Raw genomic sequence first — 25820 nt, 5'->3', positions numbered from 1 at the left:
CTAGTGCCCTCTGGTTTTATAGTGGTAGTGTCCTGTCTGGTGATTGGCTGCACTGTGTTGTATGCTTACTGGTCATCCTGTGTGTCAATCACTGCCTGTCTGCATCTCATTATATACATGAGTGGATATTATGACATCTTTCTCTGAGCTCTTGTCACATGTGATGTGATATCACTGATTATGTAAGCTATTAGCATAAAAGTTATTAACCCTTGATGCTACAGGAGGGGGTTCCCTCCTTGCCGAGCACTGTGTGCCCACAGGCACCCATTGCTGTGGGTGGAACCCAGAATAAAATACTCTCTTCCCTTTAAATCAACACTCCCCCATCCCCACGAATTCTTGAAGGGTCTGTCTGTCTGGCTACGGAGAACCCGCCTATTCGACTTTTCCCTTAGGCTCCATTGTCGCTCACTGGTGTAGGCCTCACTCCTGGCATCTTTGCAATTATCGCCCTCGGCTGTTCACCGGTTTTGGGCTTTGGCCGGAGCGACCAGTGCGCTCTATCGATGTCTGGTGGTTGGGGAAGCTGTCTCTTCCCACTAGGTTACCCAGCGTTTGAGCCACATAGGTACCTTTGATCCCCTGATTCACAAGGATAGATATCCCTGATTCACAGGTTTTGCCGCCTCGACCAGTTTTCCTGGTCCTCGACTTTTCCTCTCGGGCTGCCTTGTGCTGCGACCAGCCTTACCACCTCCTTTTCCAGGACGACAATCCAGTTACTCTGGTCAGTTGCAGCCCTTTCCAGATCTTTAATTGTTGCCTCCTGGGTCTCCAATCCCTTTACAACTTTGTCCAAGGTCACCTGCATATTCGCCAAAACTTTGGTCACCGCACCCGTCACTGCAGCTTGTATGTCCGATTTTGTTTCCTCTCGGTGTTCCTTCAACTCTCTTAAGAGGAACATCCTCCATCCATCCCCTCGTGTGGAGGGCTTCTCGTGCGACGGGTCGGTTCCTCTTGCTCTGGTGAAGTCCGAGTTTTTCCGCCACGTACGCCGGTCGGTTCGGTGGTTTGCTGTTTGTCCAGGCTATTCCCACTCCTGGTCTGCACTCACTCTCTGGACTGTTATCCTTTCTTCATTTTGTTAGTAGTGTGGGGCTGATTTGTATTGTTTGCGGGTGTTTTTCGGGCAATAGGTGCCTATTTTTCAGGCTCACGGGAGGAGAGCCACCTGACGTGCGACTTCTCAGCACATCCCCGTCACCGAAACTGCTGCAGCAAAACGTGCCAGAAAATCCCAGCCTTAGCGTTCTGTGCTTTCTATGTTGGGAGGTTTGTGAAGGCATTTACAAAATTATGATGACATTCATGAAAAATGAAATCATCCAATTTGTTACACTGCTAAAGTAACAAGTAAGCACACCACAACAATTGCAGGCAAAAGTTTCCATTTTTGTGCCATGGCAGGAGGCATGTTTCCCACTGGGCAGTGTGGCATAAAATCATGCCCGACTTTGTGCTCAGACTCTATTAATTATGTACAGATGAGTTTCTCTCCAAATCACTTGGCAATTTGGGAAATGATTTGCCTACCTTGCCTTCACCTAATGGTCTCGAAGGTCCAAGCACCATATTTAAATGCCACCCTCACTCTCTGCTCAGGCTTTGAGAAGAAGACATTTCGAAATGGCCGAGTAAAGAAGAGATGTGCTCTGAAGTTTAACACTGACTCGTTGGAAGCGCTCATCAATTGTGTACGGCAACACCAGGCTATCCTCTACCCCAGGGATGGCTCCAGGATGCCCAACAACCTCCCCTTGCTGGCCTGGGAGGCCATTGCAAGGGTGAGTAGAAACGCACACACAGTGGATACCAATTATTGAGTAGGCTCAGGGTCACATTCTGGGAACATCTCATTGATATGTCTCCACAACAGTCAGAAGCAGTGACAGCCCAGGTCTCTGGCATTCGATGGACTGCTGAAGATCAAGCGCCCACTGCGTCCAATTCAGACCATGAGCCTCTGCAAATGGCCATCGCTAACATGCTGGAGAAGCAACGACAGGTGGTTAAAAATCAGGTCGAGTTGTAGGAGGGAGTCAACAGGCTAGAACAAAGGATGGAGCAATCCATCTCTGTCATGGCTCCGACATGCAAGTGTCTTGAGGTCTCCATAGTTTGCCAACTGCCAGATTTTGCTTCGACCTGTATTGCATTGCTATAGGCGCTGACTGGGTCCATCAGTGGCTAGGCAAGAAATTCTTCAAGGGGCCCCTTCCCTTCTCAGGGAGTCAGGCAGGGGCCTTCAGGCACCGACAGGGAGGAGGACCAGCAGATGGGCTCCCTGGGTCATCTACGCAGGTGACTCCGAGATAGTCCAGCCAATCACAATCCCTCTGCCCTTGATCCCATCACATCGAGTTGTATAAAATGACCCATCACAGGACGCCCTAAATAGACTGCGCCCTCCAGCTCCTGACCCTCTACAGGATGCAAGCCAATTACGTCAAAGGCAGCAGGGTGTCCTCCAGCCAGGAGGCTGCCTCCACCTCTACTACAGATATCAGGGATACACACAGACATTGTGGGAGGATTCGAAAAATAATGAAGCCTTGAAATTACTTCTGGGTCACATGATCAATCGCTGTTATAATGCATCTTTGCTGTTCAAGAAAATGTTTTCGTCATTTGGAAGCATCGTACACATGCATCTATGTGATTTTTTTTTTACGAGGGTGGCCAATACTGCCACTCAGTGATCGCCTCCTTTAGTGAACCTCACATTTGTATGATGTGTAGCTTACTCTACCCTTAAGTTACGTCAGGGAGACATGTCAAACTCTTGACTGAAGTGACTGCAAACCAAAATGCATTAGCAACCATATTCCTTACAAGATAGCATGGAGTTAGGTGTCCTCACTAGCCTTGGAGGGGTAGCTTCAATTGTCTCTTCAAATCAGAAGGCTGCCTTCATTGGTAGTGTCAAATCACAAGACGTGCAGCCATGATGCTCTCTCCAACCACGCGCACATCTCAGTGTCTGCATAAAGCTCCTCTTAAAGGCATTTTTCATGAGCATTCATGATGTGGTAAGGCTTGGAAGTAGGGTTCCTGCCATGGATCAGCGGGAAACCCAACCTGTCATCAGACGCCATGAAAGTGGTGAGGGCAGAATTCCAAACTGTTTTCCCGCTGACAAGTTTCCAATTTTTCGCCTTTCTGAATTACCCAGTCCCACCTGCCACGAAACCCGCTGCAGGCTTGAGTAATTGGAATGGGCTAGGAATGAACCTCTCTTTGATGTGGTTGATGTTTGTAAACAGTGGGGATTTAGCACTTAGAGTCACTCATCCATGAAGGGAGATGGATGAATCAAGACTGCAGCTGTGATGTGGAAGCTGCCAATCACAGCCCACTATTATAAATTAATGAATGGCTTGTAGCTAATGGATCTGAGCAGTTGAAGCACAGCTCACAGCTGTTCTCTTTCCAGGAAGGGACAGGTGGAGCTTCCAGGAAAGTGATAGAGCTGTAATTTTTTTCACTGCCCCTGTCTGGACTGTTCGTTAGCTTCCAGACAAGGGACTCTTTTCTGTGGGGGTGGGGGATGGGCGGGGGAATGGGGTCCATGTGGTTGCACTCTTTAGTCATGGGATCCCTATGGGGGGTCCCTATAGTTACAGGGTCTATGTGGGGATTTTCTTTGGTAAGGAAATCCTTACCTTTAATGGAGTCCTGGGGTGGGGGGTAGATCGCCCTATTCATGGGATCCTTGGAGGGAGGGGGGTCTCTCTATACACGGGATCATGGGGGTGGGGGGCTCCCTATTAAGGGGCGACAGAGTGGTGTGGCGGGAATTTCCCACGTCCCCGGTGATTCTCCGACATGGCGTGGCGTTTCATGTGAAAAAAAGTCTCGCCGCCCCAGCACCGATCCTCAGATCGGTGAGGGCCTAGCAGCCACGCCTCATACAACAGCCGGCCTCCGTGAAAAAAGTGGCCGGAGAATTGCCGGGTGCGTGGCTGCGCATGGGCACGGTGACGACGAGCAGCTGTCGCGCCACACAACATGGGGCCCACCAAGCGCTGACCCGACCTGCCAGATAGTGCCCCCCTGGACATCCCCTCGCCACCCCCTGGTCACGCCCCACCAGCCCCCACAGTCCTCGCTGAAGCCCCTCCGGCCAGCGGCACAGCTCCCACCTGACGGTGGCAGCGCCGCAGCCACCACGCCGCGTTCCAAACCACTGAGACCACACGTCCCGCGCGCAGTTGGGAATTCGGCCCCTCGGGGGGGAGCATCAGGGGAGGGCCTCAGGTGACGTCCTGAGGCCGTCCCAACGGCATGCAGCGTGCTCCTCGATGATGCCGTTTTGGAGGGGGCAGAGCATGCGGCGCCGCCCCTGATTCCATCATAAGGGATTCTCCGCACAATCGGCGATTACGAAATTGACGTCGGGGAACGGAGAATCCCGCCCTAGGGCCGGGACTGAATGAGGGGTGTTCCACATTCACAATGGGGGCGCCAGTGCCGGAGCCATTCAGGACATACTTATGGGCCAACAATCGCGCCAAGTCGAACTAGTACCATTCCAACTGACGCTGGCGCAGATTACCTGGGGTCAGGATTGACTTTGGAAAGCCTGACAAGCTGGATGTGCGTGTAAGCACTCCACTCCCCACACATAATCATTCCAGCTAAGACGTTGGCACCTCCGAGAGCGGCCTCGAGGTTCGCGGACACAAAGCTGGAGATATCGCTGGATGCTGTGGAGGAGAAGCGGGACACACTGTTTTCGGGGAGGAAGGAGGCTCACACCTGCCGAGGTCAACCGGGGCTGGACGGAGGTGGCAAAGGCAGTGAGTGCCTTGGGCCCCACCGTGATGATCGGCCAGAAGTGCCGGAAGGAGCTGCACAACCTCTTCAGGGCGGGCCGGGCGAGTACCCACTTCCGTGCCCATGGCACCACCCCGGTCCCACAGCCCTACCCCCCCCCCCGCCCAGGTAGACGGGTAGGCAGTGCCACGTGAGGATAGGCAGTTCTCCACGCCTGCCAGGTGCCCCTGGTACCCCCACTCCCATCCAACACACCGCAGCCTCCCCACTTAAAGCTGATCGATCCTTGAACCACACCCGCAATGAGTCTGTCACACCCCACCCTGCACCACAAGCCAACACACATACCACCTGCCATGACCTTGCCCTACACACACTGGCTTCTAGCCACGGGCCCCTTCTGCTGCCCACGTCTGAGTGTCGCGCACTGTACATTATCTGACCCCCCCCCCCCCCCCCCCAGGAGAAGGGGGCCCATAACCGCTGGGAGCAGGAAAAGACCAGACATTGCCTGTCGGACTTTCAGGTCCTCACCACCGTGGAGCAGAGGGGATGGATCTGGTTGGTGGGGTTGGAGAACAGACAGTAGCTGAGGCGAAGGTCAGAAAGGGACAACCAAGTGAGCCCTCAAGGAATTACGATGTCACTATGGCATGTGAGTCACCCCTCACCCCCACACCATGCGAAACCTTAATCTCACCGTGTGTCCTGTCTTTTGGCTTGCAGGGTCACCTTCTGACGAGGCAGTACTGTCTGGGCTCCTCCCCCTTAGCTACGACCCCACAATTCACCTGCCGATGAGGTGAGACCGTTGGGGTCCCTCGCCCCAGCTGCACCCCGCAACACCCTGGGGCACCTGTCTGGAGATGACACCGACTTTTCATCACTGCTGTCACCAGCACCCTCCACCTTCCTAGATACTACTCACCTCAGGTCATTTTAGTGAAGAGGCTCCTGGGACACGCTCTGATGTGCACAACACAAGCTGCGGTACGTTAGGTGGAGGAATGAACCTCGAAGGGGCGGAGAATCAGAGGGTGACACAACCCCAGGGGCTAGCTGTTGTCCAGTCGGGTTTCACGCTTCTTTAAAGGGCGGACCCATCAGTGCCAGAGATGCAGCTCAGAGCCAGAGACTATAGGAGAAGGTCTCAGCAAATATCCAGCGCCTGCAAGTGCAGCTGGAGGAGTCCAACAACCTGAAGATGCAATATTCAGGCGTTCTCATACGTTCATTTAAATTAATGATGAAGGTCAGAACGCATATCCAGTATCCCCTCAGAGAACTGCTGGGTTTGGTCCTCCAGGACAGCTACCAGTCTCTCATTGGTCAAAATCATGACTTTGGAAGAGTGAGTCACTGTAGTGCTCATGGCCTCAATGTGCTCCTCCAGTGCCCATGCCGTTGCAAGCAAACCCTCTGGAATCTCTGCCACAACTTCACGTACCTCCCACTTTACATCCAGTATCTGCCATCAGGGACTCATCATCAGCCTGGGGCGCAGCATCTAAGTTGCCCTAGCACTCCTCGGATGGCCAGAGGCTTACACTATCTCAGCTGCTGATGTCACGTCTTGCAACTGTGACGTGCTCGCACCAGTACGTGGATCCCTTTTAGCCAACTCGTGCATGTCCACAAAGATCGTGTAACTGCACTGGAACTATGTGTGAAGCAAGGGTGTGATGTTGAACCCTTTGAGGCTTCCTTTTCTTCCTCAGAGATCAGTGTTAATCAATTGGAGGTAGTAGGTGAAGCTGCATGTGTTTCACCTGTCGGGGAAACAAACAAAGAGAATGAAGGGCACCATCATCATTTGGGATCACTTCAGAGAAATATGCTTCCTAAAAACACACTTGCGACATTGGGAGACAGTAACCAGGGTTTAAACCACAGCCACTTCAACATTGAGAGACACAATCGCCCCAAGTTCAGGAAACCTTCTAAGGCGAAACCCATCAGCCCTCCCGACCAACTTCCTCCAGTTTCCACACTTCTCTCCCACTCCACCACCTTCAGCACTAACTTTACAGGAGAGCTAGGCACCATTGGAATTTCACCATGGGGCATCTTCCAACTTCACCAAATGCTGCAAATCCACTTGTTCTCTGCCATCTCCAGAACCGACGCCTCCAGATGGTTGAAAATAGCCATGTATGGTTGGCCACCTCTGGTCCTGGCCCTCTTTCAGGCATTATGAGTCATTCAACCCAATATTTCTGTGTCAGTGTTTATGCTGTGCATAAGCCTTCACCCACCTTACTTTATCTTACCCATTCAGTTAATTCTGCGCCCCTTTGTCAGGTTCTTAACATACAATGACATTTAATAACGTAATGTAGCCCCACACTGCAGTGTTCAGCGAAATATTTTCCTGAATAATTTAGTACATTTCCATTACCATGGACTGAGTTGAAAAACTCTTCTCAAAATGGCTCCTTGCTACCAGATAGAATTGTCGATTTAAATCACCTTTCTTTTACCTCCACATGAAATGAAAATGAAATGAAACTCGCTTATTGTCACAAGTAGGCTTCAAATGAAGTTACTGTGAAAAGTCCCTAGTCGCTACATTGCGGCGCCTGTTCGGGGAGGCTGGTACGGGACCAAGATGCATTCCTCAGACATACACATGTAAAATTCAATGGATTTTCCAAGTGTAAACAGAAACACATTGGGGGTGATTCTCCACCCACGTTGCACCCGGCGCACATCCCACTATGCCGGGAGAGCCCCAAAATCGGTTCTCTGCTGGGCGCCGAATGGAGCGCATGCGCCGCAGCACGGTAGCACAAGTGGTTAGCACTGTGGCTTCACAGCGCCAGGGTCCCAGGTTCGATTCCCCGCTGGCTCACTGTCTGTGCGGAGTCTGCATGTTCTCCCCGTGTCTGCCTGGGTTTCCTCCGGGTGCTCCGGTTTCCTCCCACAGTCCAAAGACATGCAGGTTAGGGGGAGTGGCCAAGATAAATTGCCCTTAGTGTCCAAAATTGCCCTTAGTGTTGGGTGGGGTTACTGGGTTATGGGGATAGGGTGGAAGTGAGGGCTTAAGTGGGTCGGTGCAGACTCAGTGGGCTGAATGGCCTCCTTCTGCACTCTATGTTCTATGAAATCTGGTTCACTCCTCGCTGGGTGTAAACCAGACTGGCATCTGTAAATGAGCATTTAAATATGCTGCATCCGTTTAAAGGTAGATTCTCCTGGCTCCAGGTTATCTCCCCCCCCACTCCCCCTGCAAGGCCACCCCCCACTCTGGCGCAGTAGAGGATGATGGGAATCACTGCTGGTCTCCATCACTGGAGACCAGACATGCTGACCACACTGGGGGTGCTCAGAGGCCATTGGAGTCCTCAGGTGATTGGTGATGTGGCACGCAGTGCTCTCGCATGGCACTGTGGCACCCTGGCAGTGCCAATCCAATGGTGCTGGAGGCACTTCCAGGATGGCAGTGACAAAAGATAGGGCCTGAACGGGGGGGCATGAAGTGGGACTGGGATGTGGCGACTCCACAGCTGGGTGTCATGCACCTGGCTGGGAAGAGTACTGCCGATTGGGAGGAGCGGGGTGGAGGGCTCTGAAGAGAGACTCATTGGGGTCCCTGATGCCAGTGATCATTTGGGGTGGGTAAGATGAGGGGGATAATGCCGATGAGGATGGTGGGAGGAGAGTTACTGAAGCCCCGATGTAGGTGGGGTGGGGGATCTTTACTGTCACTTGTGTTTTGGGGCACCCTTTAAAAAGGACGCCCTGATCTCTGTGAAGCCCGGCTTGCCATTGTGTTTGGGCCCCTCCTCTCACAGTGCTGGTGCAAGCTCGCCCCCCTCCAAACTATTTCTAATTGTGGGTAATAGCGATCTGAATTGCCCCCAACCACCCAGCGGGAATTGCACCACTTTTCCTGCTGGATACCGCACATGGAAATGTTTCAGTAGAATTTTGGCCACTGACTTGATGGCGAGCTTTCAATTTAAATTTATACATGTGAAAAAGTATGGAAAACAAATTTAGCACCACAACTGCAGCTACTGATGTAAAAGCCCTGATTTAATGACCTAGGAAGTTCATGCTTTAAAATGAATGCACATTTTTTGCAATGTAGCTCTGACAGTTTCTACCAATTAATTTTCCTCCAGGAGTGGATCAGCTTTAGCACAGCTGTATGGGACGTCAGCCACTCTGGAATACCATCATTTCAACCATGCTGTAATGATACTGCAGAGTGAGGTAAGCACAACTAAAGCACTTACCCCAAGCAAAATTTGAAAAAAAAGCCGCTATTTGCAAATGCAACATAAACCACAGAAAGGGTATCAGTTTTTAATAAACATGGTTGCTGAACTGCAAAATATCATGGTTTATAAATTATACTTGTATGCATTTATAGCATGAGAATTTATAGTGTGGTAATTATTGAGCCTAACTTTAATACCAAATGTGTATGCATCACTGCCCACTCTATGCAAAAGCCTAGGAAAGCTAGGGTTTTATTACAAATGAAAGTTTATGCTTACGATGATTCTTTAACAGGAATCAAGTTGATTAGTGCCACACAATTGGTTTGTTATCCAATAATTTATGCCACTGCATTTTTTAGCAAAGCGCAGTATTAGGTGAATTGCAATCTCCATATACTAGTAATCTTTATTCATGTATGAAACAATGATACAAGTTCTAACCCATTACTTCTTACAAGTTGTAATTTAAATATATTTTTATTATTGAACTCTATGCACAGGTTTAACTAGCAGAAGCATTCACTGGCACACAAACTTTACTTCCATCTTTGCAGTGACAAACCGTTTCCATCCATGCTTGCTGGAATTTTCAAGAAAGTGCTATTAATTATTTTTTTTAAATTATCCAGGATCGTCTTGGAGTTCCCCCCACACACAAATATCTGAAAATAATTTTAAAATCAAAATTGTTGAGATGGCTGTTCATTTTCAAAATTTATCTACTTTAGCTAAGTAGCTTACCAGGAACCAGTCAGTTGGAAATCTGCAATGTCAGCAAATCGTGTATTCCTGCATGGATGACGGGAATTCTTTTCATTTATTGTTGGGAGCTCTTGGGGGATTTTACTTGTCATTAAAATACAAGTCCTTTACTCCCAACTGCATTAGTTTTGTTCAAGTCACCCTGTGTTTCTATAGGATTCTCCAGATCTCAGGTCATAACTTAAGACCATAAGACCAGAAGACATAGGAGCGGAAGTAAGTCCATTCGGCCCATCGAGTCCACTCCACCATTCAATCATGGCTGATTTCAACTCTATTTACCCGCTCTCTCTCCATAGCCCTTAATTCCTCGAGAAATCAAGAATTTATCAACTTCTGTCTTAAAGACACTCAATGTCCCGGCCTCCACCGCCCTCTGTGGCAATGAATTCCACAGACCCACCACTCTCTGGCTGAAGAAATTTCTCCTCATCTCTGTTCTAAAGTGACTCCCTTTTATTCTAAGGCTGTGCCCCCGGGTCCTAGTCTCCCCTGCTAATGGAAACAACTTCCCTACGTCCACCCTATCTAAGCCATTCATTATCTTGTAAGTTCAGCCATTAAACCTCACTCCTGTAGAATCATTTTTTTTAGCTCTTTCTATTTCCCCCAGGATTCCACAAATCTCCCTTTGGGAAACCAATGTGAAAATTCCAGGTGATTATGCATTCAGACTGAAAGGTCTTTCTGCAATCCATGCTATTCAGTGTCTATTCATTCACTATATAACCCCATTTCATGCTTTCACTCCAAAACTATATCAGGCGCGATCTAATCGCCTCATCGCGCCTGACTCGGGAGGCGATGAGACCGGTTAATTCCGCGAGAGGCCCACAATGGGCGGGTTCCAGATTTCCATATTTAAATATGCAGTTACACTCACTTAAGTAGGTTTGTGCCGGAGTTACCCAAGGTGTGAGACCTAACAGCCTCGCCTCGGAGATCCGAGCGGGCGCTGTTCAACACTGGTTTCCACCAATGTGTCCCAGATGACCAGGGGCCCCTGGGCGGCCAGGCTCTGGGCATGGTGGTGACCTGGCCCTCCTGATGCCAAAGGGCACTATGGCACTGCCACCTGGGCACCATGACCAGTGCTACTGGGTACTATCCTGACACTGCCAGGGTGTCCAGCTGCACTGCCAGGCTGGCAGTGCCAAGGTGCCCAGGTGGCATCTTTCCCGTGCCGGGGATCTGACCCAGGGATACCCTACCCTTATGAGTTGAGGTGTGGTGGGGCTCAAGTACCCCCTAATTAGTAAGCTGGGGTTTCCACAAGCCACGGTGGGGAGTCTAGAGATCGGGGTGCCATTTAAAAATAGCACCCCGATCTCTTCCTGCACTGATCGGCCGAGCTCGTTTGTGCAGGAAGTTAGCCTAAGTGTGGCTTCGGCGGGGCGTTCCTTGCCAAGGCCCAGAAATGAAGCAGAATCCTGATTAATAGCGAGGTCGCTAACTGTGCCCAAAATAGTACTCTGTGTCATTTACATTAAATCGCGGCCATAATCTCATCTTTATCCACATTAAACTGCATCTGACATCGCTTTGTCCCTCTGCCAACTATGTCTTCCTGAAGAATCTTAGTTCTTCAATCTGTTTGTCAAATCTCCTGCTTTTCTTGGTCAGGATTCTCCCTTCCGAGCTCGCCTCACTACCGTTGCCACTGAGATTGGAGAATCTGGTGCTAGCCAATTCCTCATTCACTGCAGTGGGACTGGAGAATCCACCAGTGTGAAGGAAAGGGAACCCTGCCTCTTATGTCACCAACTTTGAGATTGTTTCCTCTGTCCAAATCCAAATCATTAATATATAGTGAGAATAAAATGAATCCACTGATTCCTGAGGTACACTACTTCCAACCCTTCAATTCAAGCAAATAAACTCAGTTATCTTAGCTGTTTGTTTTCTGTGTGTTAAACAACATTCTCTTCATTCTGCCACATTCTCTTTTATGGCACAGAGTATATTGCTAAATATTTTCAACAAGTATGTTGCAAGATATTGGGCGAAATTCTCCCCCAACGGCGGGATGTCCGCCGACTGGCGCCAAAGACGGCGCCAATCAGACGGGCATCGCGCCGGCCCAAAGGTGCGGAAGGCTCCGCATCTTTGGCGGCCTAGCCCCAACATTGAGGGGCTAGGCCGACACCGGAGGGATTTCCGCCCCGCCAGCTGGCGGAAATGGCGTTTGTTTCCCCGCCAGCTGGCGCGGAAATTGACTTCGCCCCATCCGGGCCGGAGAATCCAGCGGGGGGTCCCGCCAACCGGCGCGGCCCGATTCCCGCCCCCGCCCAATCTCCGGGAGCGGAGACTTCGGCGGGGGCGGGATTCACGGCGGCCAACGGCCATTCTCCGACCCGGCGGAGAGACACTCTGTCCCGCGATCGGAGAATCCCGCCCTCTGTTCCTGAAATACCTATCATAATGATAAACTGTTTTGGGAATTTTGGGAAGGGGAATCAATTTCTCCTCACCAGCATAGAGCTGCACCATACCTTGAAACAGTCCTCGTGGTCTAAGCAAGAAACATTGCAGAATTCGACCAGTTGTGGGTGGAGACCGAATGATACCAAGTCCCGCATTTCGATCACCACCTATCACATCGTTCAAACATATTTTTTGAATGCTTCATCTGGGAAGTAATATTCATAGTTTGTGTAACAGTTTCTCATATCTCCAGCTTCATCCTGTGTGAGGAAGTGGACCTTTTTTTTATAGTTACAAAGATGACTGGAATTGTGCCCAATGTATCTTAATTTTATCAAGTCTTTAATTCTCTTCCTGAGCAACTGCAAAAAGCAATTTTAATAGCAAAATCACAATAACCCGACAGACATAGGAGGTTTTTCCTTCCACAAAGCTGTATGCACCTGTCCCCAAGTGCTGGAGAAAATACTCCAGACTTTTGCTCGAAATATGTTGCCCCAAATATGGGACAGCACGGTAGCCTTGTGGATGATTTCAGTCACTAGCTCATTCATCCACTGTACATTATATAGAACCAATGAACCATGTAGTGACAATAAGATGTGTAAAAACAGCTTTGAAATAGTAATTTATTGATAGCTTTCCACTTTCTGAAAAAGCTCCCTTTTATTACAGCCCAAGTGTCAATCATCCAGACCCTTGAAAGTATCAATATTATAATATGCAAGTTTTTGAAACCTCTTTAGCTTGTGTAAATGAACATTGTGCAATTGACAGCATAGATCAGAAAGCCAGAATTATCAAGCAAGCAGTGTTTTTCCTGGGGGCAGGTGTTTCTATAGACTAATGGGTTTTGGGGCTCTCAGCCAAGCCTTATTGTGCATTCTTGGCTTGGATGATATATCATCCATCTTGGATGACACTAGAGTAATGGTCATGTTTAACCGAGTCGAGCTTGATGCTGTCCAAACAAATTGGATAAAGAATAGCTCAGTGCCAGAAAAGTGTACACCATTTATTGGAATGGGAAATGGGGAGTATTTGGGGACAAGGACATCAAATGTGGTGGTGATGAAATAATTGAGAAAATCAACAGCTACCATGGTGAATGGCAGGTCAAAGACCAGCAGTTGGGACTTTGGAAGTGCCAATGTAAGTGACATGCAGGGGAAGAGCGAGACCTGGTATTGTGGTGAGTACATGAGAGTGAAATACACTGGGTGCAATTTTCCCCCAAAATGTCCAAGTGTGGTTTCCGGCGGTAAACACGATGCAATTCCCATCAGGTGGGTTGGCACGATCCGGATAACAAATAACCCACATCACCAAATGCCCACTCCCTTCAGATCCTGCACACTCTTGCCTGACCCTTGGCAGTGGCAACTGCCACTACCTCATGGCAATCTAGTACTGCCAGATTGTACTGCCAGTGTGCCAAGGGGGTTCGATGGCCTCCGAGCCTCCCAGCGTGGTCATCACGTCTGGTCGCCGGTGGTCGAGACTAGGGCTAGAATTGCTAGAATTCTCCAACTGTTCTCTGGTGGAGGCATTCTCTGGACCTGCCGGCACCACTCACCCTGCGGGTTTCCTGGCAGCAAAAGGTTGCTTCAATGGAAATTCCTACTGACTGCGGCGGAAGCAGAGAATCCTGCCACCTCCAGCCACTGGGAAACATATGGCTGGGAGGCTGAAGAATCCCGCCCCAATAGTGATTCGTGCTGGCTTTTCATTGCAACAGCGGACGGGCGAACAGCAAAAGCTGGGAGAATTTGGCTGTTAAAGCCGAATTTGAATATTTGGGGCTGGATTCTCTGGTCCCCGAGCCATGTGTTTCTCAGCGGCGTACTGTTTGCTAGCAGCAGGATTGTCTACTTCTGCTGCTTGTTAATGGGATATCCTATTGAAGCTACCCCACACCACTGGGGAACCCGCAGGTGGGGGTGGGCAGCCAGCAGGAACAGATAATCCCAAAGGCCAGATAATTCCAACCTTAAATTCTACTTTTAAAATGGTACTCTGTATCACGCCCAGCAAGAGCGTAAACCAGATCACATCAGTTCAAGTGGGTCGGGACCATAATGCATTGTTTGATGCCCGACGCAAACCCTGTTTCGCTCCCAGAATTCTCCCGAAATATCGGGATTTGCACCAGACGTCCGGGCTGCAACATTGGCCCCAGAGTGTGTGTGTCGGAGTGAGTGGCTGTGTGTGCTTGCGGGGGTGAGTGCGAGACACTGAGTGTGTGTTGGGGTGAGTGTGAGTTTGCCTTACACCCAGTCTCAATTTCTCATGCACTCTCACTACCACATGCCAACACATACATACACACACACTCACATTCACCCACCGACATACACTGACCCTCTCACACTCGTGGAGTCGATGAGATTATGTGGATGGAGAGATTTAGTGAAGGCAAGGGAGTGAATTCATAAAAGAGAAAGCAAGAGGGTCTAAGATAGTGACCGGGATTTTCCGTTTGGGAGATTATGGGCTGGATTCTCCGATTGCCGACGGCAAAATCGCATTCGGCAAATAGCCGGAGAATCCGTTTTGGCGCTGAAATCTGGAGGTCCATTTCCGGATGCTCTGCCCCCTCAAAAAACAGCGTCATCGCTGTGTACGCCGCACGCCGTTGGAACGGCCCCAGATCGTCACCTGAGGCCCTACCCCGATGCTCCACCCCTGATGGGCCGACTTTCCGACAGCATGGGGCGCGTGTGCTCATAGTTTTCGGGGAACTCGCGTGACAGCTGTGGACTGTGTCCAGCGCCACCACAGTCGGGGGGGTGGAGGAGCGGTCCCCCTGGCTGGGAGGATTGGTGGAGGCTGTTCCGGGGGTGGCGAGGGGTGTTACAGCGGGGCACTATCTGGCAGGTCGGGTTCGCGCGCGGCAGGCGCCATGTTGTACGGCACGACCGTTGCAGGTCGCCACCGTGCGCATGTGCAGCCACAAATCCGGCAATTCTCCGTCCATGTCTGCAGGTGAAGCCAGGGCTTTACGTGACGCAGTTGCTAGCCCCCCAGCAGGCGGAGCATCGGTGCGGATGTGGCGCCGTCTGTTTGGTCTTAAGACTAGACACATGCTCCAGACATCGCCACAAAATCAGAGAATCTAACCCTATGTTCTCCTGCTGGAGGTGATTTGAACTGATTTGCAATTCCACCGGGAGCACAAATCAGGAAGCAATTCAGAATCCCTTGCCATGCAAATTTAAGCATAGTGAGGAAAATGAGGGATACCTGAGAGAATCTTGCTATCTGACCACCATTTTGATCAGGTGGCCCAGTAGCGAGGTCCCGCCGCTGCCCCCCCCCCCCCGCCCCCCCGCCCCGGCAGCGTGTCCGGGGAGGAATGGATGCCCTGCAGCAATTTAATGCCCATTAATGGACTAGAGCCAGGACATCCACCGTCAGGATCAGAACTCATGCCTCTGAGACCAGAGGATGACTGTTTTCCATATTGCCAGAAGCAGTAGTCACTGGTGAACCTACACCAGCAATCGTCGCTGGAGCACTGGAGAGATGGTGGGAAGGGGTAGCAGGGAGAGGAACTTTGGCAAAAGGTTGGGGATATGGGACGTAGGGCTGGGCTCAAAAGACCAGGGGGTTCTGAATCTGGGGGGAAATTACACTTTGGCCCAGGGGACACGTAAAGGAGAAAAATCCCACCCCTTTAGTGTGGGTTTCTCCCACTCAATGCCTCCCCCACCGTTGATTTAATTACAGGCTGCCTGCTAGATTTGATGAGACTCCTACTTTAAAATCTGCTAGTCGGGAAGCGTTAACTCCAGCTTATGACTGGGAATTTTAATCATTGCAAGGAATTTAGAATAGATAGAGAGGGAAATGGGAGATGGAGTAGCTGGACTTTTTAGGAATAACATAATGGCAGTAGGAAATAGAAAACCAGCAATCAGCAAGACAAAAAATCTAAATTGGTGGAGATAAAAGTTAATAATGGTTCAATCACACTCGTAGGTGTAATCCACAGACAAGCCACAAGTGAAAGAGAGATGGAGGAAGAAATATGCGGACGAGTTGAGGAATTGAGTAAAAGAACACAGAATAATAATCATGGGGAACTTCCAACTGTGATATTAATTGGACAGAAGAGGAAGGTAAAGGGGATAAGGAGTTCTTGTATGTGTCCAGGACTCCTTTCCAACCCAGGAAAGTTTCACTCTTGGATCTAATAATGGAGAATGAGCCACAGCAAGGAAGAGAAATAACATTAGGGGAACATCTAAGCATTTGTGACCATAATATAATACTCTTTAAGATGATAAAGAAGAACTTAAGTATGACTAAAACCACATCAATAGATTGGAGGACAGCAGAAATTTAAGGGCTGAAACTAGATCTTGGGAAAATAAAATGGGAAACAATACTGACAAACAAAAATGTGAAACAACTTATATAGAATGGTGTTCAGCAGACTGAACGGAAAATATATTATATGAAAAGGAAAGAACAAGCTAAACACCCGTGGGACTCAATTAATGAATGCAGACATAGAGGAACAATTGAGAATTAGGAAAGAGGCATACATTGAGCACAGAAACAGCCGAGGAATGCATGGTCATAGATAATAGGAAGAGATTAGGAGAAGTCAAAAAAACCATAAGGCAGGCAATAATTATCAGGGAACATAAAATAGTAAAATATTTTACAGGCACATCAATTTAAAGAAAAAGAAAGCCTGGGATGGGAATCGGAGCAGCTAAGGGGTAGACTGGATATTTTCTTTCATCTTTATTTGTTCATGGGATGCGGGCATTACTGAATAGACCAGCATTTATTTTCCATTCTTATTTGCTCTTGAGAAAGGCAATACCACAGGTAATACCATAGAGAGATGGCAGATATATGAAATAATTATTTTGTTTCTGTATTTACCAGGGAGATAGAACAAGAAAACGTGACATTGAATGTTGAGATGAACAATGAAAGAGCATGCATTTAAAATAAAAAGTGATATATTTAATAAACTAACCAAATCAAAGAGCATAAAGTTCATTGTTCAATGGATTGAATCCACATATTTCAAAATAATCTAGGTAAGAGATAGTAAAAGCATTACTGCACATATTTAATCATTTGCGAGAAAAATATATAATGCCAGTGGACTGGTGGATAGCTAATGTAATTCTTATTTTGGAGAAGGGGGGCAGAATATGTCCAGGGAATAACATCAATAGTAGGAAAAATAATGGCATCCCTTACTAAGGAAGAGAACAGGCGAATGTCTAGAAATGAGAAATATAATAATGAATAGTCAGCATGGATTTCAAAAGGGAGAATCTTGCTAACCTTTTTGAGTACCAGAGAGAGTAGACAATGGTAATGCAACAGATGTAATTTATCTGAAGGTGCCTTATAACAGACTAATGAATAAGATCAGAGAATATGGAGAAAATATGAATCAGGGGATAAGTGACAAAATGGATTGCTGGCTGACTCCAAAGCACGAAGCAGAGCTGGGAACAGAGAGTATTTATTCAGAATAATAGAAGGTGGGAAGCAGTGTTCAGAAAGGATCTGTGCTGGCACCACTACAGTTCACAATTTACATTAACAATTTGGACTCAAAAGCACAATATCAAAACTGACTGTGGATGACACCAAATTGGGGCATAACCAATAGTGAGGAGGACTGCAAAAAATTACAGGAGGTCATTATTAAATTTGCAGAATGGGCAAATAATTGGCAAATTCATTTGACGCAGATAATTGTCGAGGTAGTATATTTTGGCAGGAAGACCAGGGCAGTCATTTCTTACTTGCCAGGTGCAGACCTAAGGGAGGGTAGAGAAAAAATGGGATCTCGGAGTAAGCATACATGAATCACTAAAAATTGCACCTTGGGGCGGCACGCAGCGCAGTGGTTAGCACTGGGACTACGGCGCTGAGGACCCGGGTTCGAATCCTGACCCTGGGTCACTGCCTGTGTGTAGTTTGCATATTCTCCCCTTGTCTGCGTGGATTTCACCCCCACAACCCAAAGATGTGCAGGTTAGGTGGATTGGCCACGCTTATTTGCCCCTTAATTGGAAAAAAAAATAATTGGGTGCTGTAAATTTATTAAAAAATAAACAAATAAAATTGCACCGTGGGTTAACATGACAATAAAAACAACAAGCCAAGAACTAGACTTTATTTCCAGAAGGTTAGAATTACGAAGTAAGGAGGTTATGCTAAATCTGTATCAAACCTTGGTTAGGTCACACTTTTGGAGTATTGCTGGTCATCATATTATAAAAAGGATACAGAGGAACTGGTGTGGGTGCAGGAAAGATTGATAAGGACCTACCAGAAATGGATTGGCATACATATCAAGAATTGATCAAAGGCTGGGTCTCCTTTCTCTTGAAAAATGAAGGCCAGAGGGGGTTCTAATAGAGGCGTTTAAAATTCTAAAATATTTTGACAGAGTGGATACAGAGGGTATGTTTACTAGAGTGATGGTCACCAATCAATCCAATAGAAAGAAAATTCTTTACATTAAGATCGATGAGGATGTAGCATTCACTATAATAGGGAGTGGTTAAAGAAAATAATAAGAATGGATTGAAGGAGAAACGGGGTAAGTGTGTTGGGGAGAAGGGAATAGAGGGTTGCGATGATAGATTTAGATGAGGATAAATTGGAGTAAGCTCATTTACAATATATGCATGGACTGCTTGGGCTGAAAGGCCCATTTCTGTGCCATTAATCCCATCTAGTGCCTCTCACTAGAATTGGAACTCTTTCAGTTCTGAGAGATTAAAGAGGACTAAAATTTGAGAGTTCTCCAGCTATTGCAGTTCTCTCTCATGGCGTGGACTGTCCGGTCCTTTAAAAAGAATGCATAAAATGACACTTGTCTTTAGTTACCATAATGTTGCAAAATTCATGGGGTCAACAAAAGAAAGTGATGAGAAGTGCATGCACCAAGAAATTTAATTCCTTGTGAGGCTATTAATGAAGTGAATGCAGTGGGACTGTAAGTGAAGGTTAATTGTCATTGAAGGCCAGTGGTATAAAGGGCATTGCTTTGCTCCTGCGCATTGATAGTAAGCAATTCAAACACTTAACATTATATGAATGAGGTCACTAACTGGCAGACACTTTTTGAACAGTGCATTCTTGGCCCATTTTACATTATCTGACCTGATAATGTCATTGAACCTTTTCAGCTATGGCATGTGGCATTAGAATTGATACTTTCTCCTTTTTAATTACTTTGATGCAAATTCATTTTGCTGGATATCTAACCCTTTACGCTGCTATATGTTAAGTGAGTAGGAAGCGCGAGACCAAGGGCGCGATATAACCAAAATGTTTCTAAGTGTGGTAGCGAGCAGGAACTGCCGCGAGCTTCCCGACGCTCGGCCCATCATTCGTCATCGCTATAAAACATTAATTGGTCCGATTAATGAGGTCCCACGGGCTTCTCGCCCAAATCATGGTCCCGTCGGTTGATTCGCCGGGGCCGCGCTCGCCAGGCCCTGCTAACAAGGGAGAGCAGCACTTAAACCGCTCCTGTACAGCCAACCCCACTCAGCTCACAGCCATGCCACCGAGGAGACCAGCCCATGATTGGATTGGATTGGATTGGATATGTTTATTGTCACGTGTACCGAGGTACAGTGAAAAGTATTCTTCTGCGAGCAGCTCAACAGATCATTAAGTACATGAGAAGAAAAGGGAATAAAAGAAAATACATAATAGGGCAACACAACATATACAATGTAACTACATAAGCACTGGCATCGGATGAAGCATACAGGGTGTAGTGTTAATGAAATCAGTCCACAAGAGGGTCATTTAGGAGTCTGGTGACAGTGGGGAAGAAGCTGTTTTTGAGTCTGTTCGCGCGTGTTCTCAGTCTTCTGTATCTCCTGCCCGATGGAAGAAATTGGAAGAGTGAGTAAGCCGGGTGGGAGGGATGTTTGATTATACTGCCCGCTTTCCCCAGGCAGCGGGAGGTGTAGATGGAGTCAATGGATGGGAGGCAGGTTCGTGTGATGGACTGGGCGGTGTTCACGACTCTCTGAAGTTTCTTGCGGTCCTGGGCCAAGCAGTTGCCATACCAGGCTGTGATGCAGCCTGATAGGATGCTTTCTATGGTGCATCTGTAAAAGTTGGTAAGAGTCAATGTGGACATGCCAAATTTCCTTAGTTTCCTGAGTAAGTATAGGCGCTGTTGTGCTTTCTTGGTGGTAGCGTCGACGTGGGTGGACCAGGACAGATTTTTGGAGATGTGCACCCCTAGGAATTTGAAACTGCTAACCATCTCCACCTCGGCCCCGTTGATGCTGACAGGGGTGTGTACAGTAATTTGCTTCCTGAAGTCAATTACCAGCTCTTTAGTTTTGCCGGCATTGAGGGAGAAATTGTTGTCGCTACACCACTCCAGTAGGTTCTCTATCTCCCTCCTGTATTCGGACTCATCGTTATTCGAGATCCGGCCCACTATGGTCGTATCGTCAGCAAACTTGTTGATGGATTCGGCAATGCCGACCTGGGCAGACTACTGGAAGCCAGAGGCCAGACAGGATGCCCTGAGGATCACGGAGGGTCAGCCACAGGGTGGCCACTGCTACCTGTGAGGAAGTGGCAGCGGCACTCAACACGGGGAGTGTGACCAGGAGGACAGGCACCCAGTGACGCAAGACGGTCAACGACCTTCACCAGGCTGCTCGGGTGAGTTTGCACCTGACCCATGACAACGGCCTAAACTTCCCTTTCCCTCCCCAACACTATATTGTCTATTTCCCCAACCTCCCTCCCCCAATTCTCCTGCCCCATGTGCAAGTGATGGGCGTGAGCGAGCAATCAGCAGACAGACAGGTGTCAGACTATGGCCTAGATTGCAGAGCATCAGCGCTCAGCTACCTGCGGGTTATCATCACCCCCCTGCCCTCGACTGTGACCCACTAACAGTGCCGCCACTGTCCCATCACCCTGGAGTGGTGTAACACAGACCCTTGGTGGGTGGGAATTGGAGGGGGGAGGCGCTGGTGGGGAGGATGGGGATGGGGGAGGGGAGCAGGTGTCTGGAGTACAGGGTCTGGTGTCTGGTGAGCAGAGGCCCCTGCTGCGACCAGTGGTGGGTGGACAGGGTGTGTTGGATGGGAGGGTGGGAGCAATGGGGGGATTGGATAGTCGCATGGTGGAAGAAACCGCCGGTTGTCAGTAACACACCCTCACCAATCCCTTACAGATATTGCATGGGGTGAACGATGTCTTGGACCCTGCGGAACTTGCTCCACCTCAACAAGCAGGCGGTGTGGCACTTATGCCATGTTCCACTCCCTGAACATTCAGCTCATGTGCGACCACCACATGAAGATCATGCACGAGTGTGCCCGCTTCCCAGTGAGTGTGCACGACAGCTGTATGCTAGGCAGTCAGATATCGCCGGCCTCCTCGAGGACCACTTCAGGATGGCTGGTTGGCTCTTGGGGAATAAAGGGTACACGCTGAGCATGCCAGTATGGAGGCCGGTGACCAATATGGAGACCCGATACAACGAGGCCCATGCAGGCAGCTGGTCTGTCATTGAGCGGTACATCGGACTCCTCAAAATACCCTTCCGATGCATCGATGGTTCTAGTGGTGCTCTGCAGTACATCCCCTGGAGAGTATCCCACTTTGTGGTGGTCTGCTGTGTACTCCACAACCTGGCACAGCAGCGGGGCGATTTGCTGGAGGAACATATGGCCACCTCCGAGGAGGAGGAGGATAAAGAGGAGGTGCTGGACCAGGAGGGGCTGGCAGATGAGCCCGGAGAGGAAACGCAGGAGGGCCAGGGAGGCCCTCAGCCTCGCCCGCTTCACATAGGACGTGATCTCGTCTGTCATTCCCCCCTCCCCAGCAGCCCCCCCTCCTGCGGGTGTGGGGCAGGGTTCTGCACATGGCCCGCAGACTTGAGCCTCTGTGGTGCTGCTGACGCTCCTTCCACTGGTGTCTGGCCACCTGGCCTTCCAGCAGCACCACTAGGGCAAGTTCCGCATGGTCCAAGCCATCGTTCACCCCATGCAATATCTGTAAGGGATTGGTGAGGGTGTGTTACTGACAACCGGCGGTTTCTTCCACCACGCGACTATCCAATCCCCCCATTGCTCCCACCCTCCCATCCAACACACCCTGCCCACCCACCCTTGGTCGCAGCAGGGGCCTCTGCTCACCGGACACCAGACCCTGTACTCCAGACACCTGCACATAACCTTACCTGGATCGGGTGTGGGTCCCTCCCCAGTGCACGTATGCACCCTGTGGTCGCCGAGATGTCCCCGGAGCTGGGCCCCGCCCCCTGGGTGTTCAGATGTTGTCCACTGCGTCCTAGATGTTGCCTCCCACAGTGTTCCGGCATCACGGTCTGATTGGGATGCTAGGCAATAACTCCCAAATGGTACATGGCACGCTTAACTACAGGTAACTACTTGGGATGTGGGAAGTGCCCACGTAACTACAATGACCAATTATAGCCTTCAGACGCACGACCAGAAGCCTCCGCGGTCAGCAGGAGATATGGGTGGTGGTGCGGCAGGCGGGCAGTGGCTGGTGTTGCCCCTGGATTTGGACCACACAGTCCAGGGGTCGGCATGGTGGACTCCCTGGGGGCTGAGCCCGCCCCCCCCCCACAAACTTAGCTCAGGCCATTAGGCTGAAGTGGTGATTATTGGTTTCTCACCATGCTACGACGGGATACTGATTTTGCCAATGGGAACAGGTCGGTTAGATTGCAAACAGATCAGCACTCGGCGTGGTTCTCAATTTTGGCCTCCCCAGTGATTTAATGGCCTCGTCATGCTCTTAGCCAAGCACAATGTGGTCATTAAATTGCACCCAAGCGTATTGGACCAATAAAGAACAGACAAGAATAGTATTTAATTGATGGAAATTTAGGAACACTGGCGGCTCTTGAAAGATATAGAGCACATGTGCACAGATTTCTAAAATGTAGTTGTCAGGTTCAAAAAAATAATCAAAATGGCTAATGGAATGTTAATTTTTATACCTAGAAGGCAATTATATAAAAGGGAAGATGTTTTGCTACAAATATTTATCCAGAGTGCCATGTACAGTCCTGGACATTGCATCTTAGAAAAAATATATTGGCCTTGGAAAGATCGCACCACAGGTTCACCAGAATGTTACCAGGATTCCAATTAAAAGGATGAGAGTTGAGTTTACCTAAGCCAGGGAAATATTCACTGGAATAGAGAAGGTGATTTGATTGAGATTTTTTAGGATTTTGAAAGGAATTGATAGGTTTGATAGATGAAAACATTTCCCACTGGTGAGGCAGTATCTCGGATAAGGCAAAATAGCCTTCTGGAGAGAAATTTGGAAACACTTCTTCACACAAAGAAACATAGGGGGCGCAATTCTCCCATCGGGAGACTAAGTCCCGGCGCTGGAGTGAAAACCGGAGTGTTTCACTCCGGCGTCGGAGGCCGCTCCCAGCCCCCTAGTCTCCCGCCCCCGGGGGGCTAGTAGCAACGTCGCGTAATTTATGCGCGCCGGACCTTGGCGCCGCGTGAAAGCGGCGCCGCGTAAATGACGCTTCAGAGAGGCTGGCCTGCCGATCGGTGGGCATCGATCGCGGGCCAGTCCCCATTTGAGGCTCCCCCGGTACATGAACCGCCCCCCCACAGGCCGCCCCTCCAGCGTTCCCGCGCTGCTCCCGCCGGCAGCGACCAGGTGTGGATGGCGCCGACGGGAACCCATCGTATTGGGAAGGTCGCTCGGCCCATCCAGGCCGGAGAATCACCGCTCGCCCGTTGCAAACGGCGAGAGGCAATTCTCCCAGCGACCAGCCGTGATTCTTGCCGCGCCGGTTTGGGGGGATGGGAAAATCGCGTGCGGGCGTTGGGGTGGCGTGGCGGGACACGCACGGTGCCCCGCCGATTCTTCCACCCAGCGTGGGGGGGGGAGAATTCCGCCCCAGGTGTTGCAGAAACATCCACAGTGCTATTAGGAAAGGAGTTCTAGGATTTTAGCCCAACAGCAGTGACGGAACAGTGTTATATTTCCAAGTCAGGATGCTGTGTGACTTAGAGCAGAACTTGCAGATGGTTTCTTGAGTGTTGTCGCCACTGCACCCATCTAAGTAAGTGGAATATCCCATTACGTTCCTGATTTATGCTTTGTAGATGGTGGACAGGCTTTGTGGAGTTAGGAGGTGAGTTACTCCCCACAGAATTCCCAGTCTCTGACTTGCTCTTGTGGCCTCAGTATTTATATTGCTGGATCCAGTTCAGTTTCTACAATTAACAGTCAAATATATGGGCTGGGATTCTCCCTTACCCGGCCGGGCGGGGGGTCCCGGCAGGAGGGTGTGGCGTGAACCACTCCGGCACCTTTAGGGGCCAAGCCCTCACCTTGAGGGGCTAGGCCCGCGCCGGAGTGGTTGGAGTGCCGCCGGAGGTGGGAAAGGCCTTTGGCGCCACAGCAGTCGGCTGCTGACGTCATCCCCGCGCATGCGCGGGGGGGGGTCACTTCCGCATCAGCCATCGCGGAGGCTATGGCCAAGGCGAAAGGAAAAGAGTGCCCCCACGGCACAGGCCCACCCGCGGATCGGTGGGCCTCGGGGCCAGATCACCCCGGAGCCCGCCCGCGCCACTTGTCCCGCCGTTGAGGTAGGTGGTTTGATTCACGCCAGTGGGACTGGCATGACAGCAGTGGGACTTCAGTCCATTGCAGACCGGAGAATCGATGGGGGGGGGGGGGGGGGGGGGGCCGCCGACTGGCGCAACGCGATTCCCGACCCCGCCGAATTTTCGGTGCCGGAAGATTCGGCGGGGCGGGATTCACGCCGCCCCTGCCGCCGATTCTCCGACCCGGCGGGGGATCAGAGAATCCCGCCCATGGAGTCAAGAAAGATGGATGGAATAAAGGTACAGATCAGTCTTGATTTCATTGTATGGCAGGGCAGACTTCAGGGGCTGAATAGCCTAATCCTGTTCCTGCATTCCTAATCCTACAAATCTTGCAGCAGCACAATATTTTCTGCTCCTAATGAGGAATTCACAGATCAACAACAACTTAATTTATACAGTTCCTTTAAAGTAGAAAACATTACAGGACACCTCATCTCTCGCTTTCATTATCCCTTGATTGGGTCTCCCATCATAAATTGAATTATGCTAGTCTGGTGAATGGGGCAAATCTGACTTGCAGAAGTTGATAACCTCCTGCTGTGCTCGGTGGGCAGGGTTCAGAGTATTGAACTGAATGCCCTCCTAAGGTTTTTTAATTATTTTTCAGTGTTTCCCCACTTTTCTCCCTAAATTATTTTTTGTTAGAGTTAATAAGTTGGTGTCTTTTATTTGGGTGGCAAGACCTCAAAGATGCATATGGCATTTTTCCAGAGGGATTGGCAGTTAGGTGAGTTAGCTTTACCCAATTTGTTATTTTATTATTGGGCTGCCGATATTGAGAAAATGCTAGGGTGGCTTAGTGATCCGAGTTCCATATCGGGGCAAATGGAGGCAAGCTCTTGTAGGGCTCTAGTTTGGATGCCTTAGTAGCTGCCTCGCTTCTGTTCTCTCCTGCAAGATTTTCTTTGAATCCGGTAATGGTCTCCACCCTGAGGATCTGGAAGCAATTCGGACATTTTAAATTTAGCTC

At 49.5% G+C, this 25820-nt stretch overlaps 1 protein-coding gene across 5 annotated transcripts in view; it reads left to right on the top strand.

Moving 5' to 3' along the window:
* The window catches only part of pde11al (phosphodiesterase 11a, like), a 476822-nt gene that overhangs the window by 379050 nt on the left and 71952 nt on the right, over nucleotides 1-25820 (top strand). For all 5 annotated transcript variants that reach the window (XM_072509449.1, XM_072509448.1, XM_072509447.1 and 2 more), the window contains one exon: nucleotides 8910-9000. In XM_072509449.1, coding sequence (XP_072365550.1) covers nucleotides 8910-9000 — 91 coding nt within the window. The remainder of the gene's footprint in view (nucleotides 1-8909; nucleotides 9001-25820) is intronic.

This window comes from Scyliorhinus torazame, chromosome 6 (assembly GCF_047496885.1).
Source record: "Scyliorhinus torazame isolate Kashiwa2021f chromosome 6, sScyTor2.1, whole genome shotgun sequence".
Classification (NCBI taxonomy): domain Eukaryota; kingdom Metazoa; phylum Chordata; class Chondrichthyes; order Carcharhiniformes; family Scyliorhinidae; genus Scyliorhinus; species Scyliorhinus torazame.
This window is presented reverse-complemented; position numbering and strand designations above follow the sequence as displayed.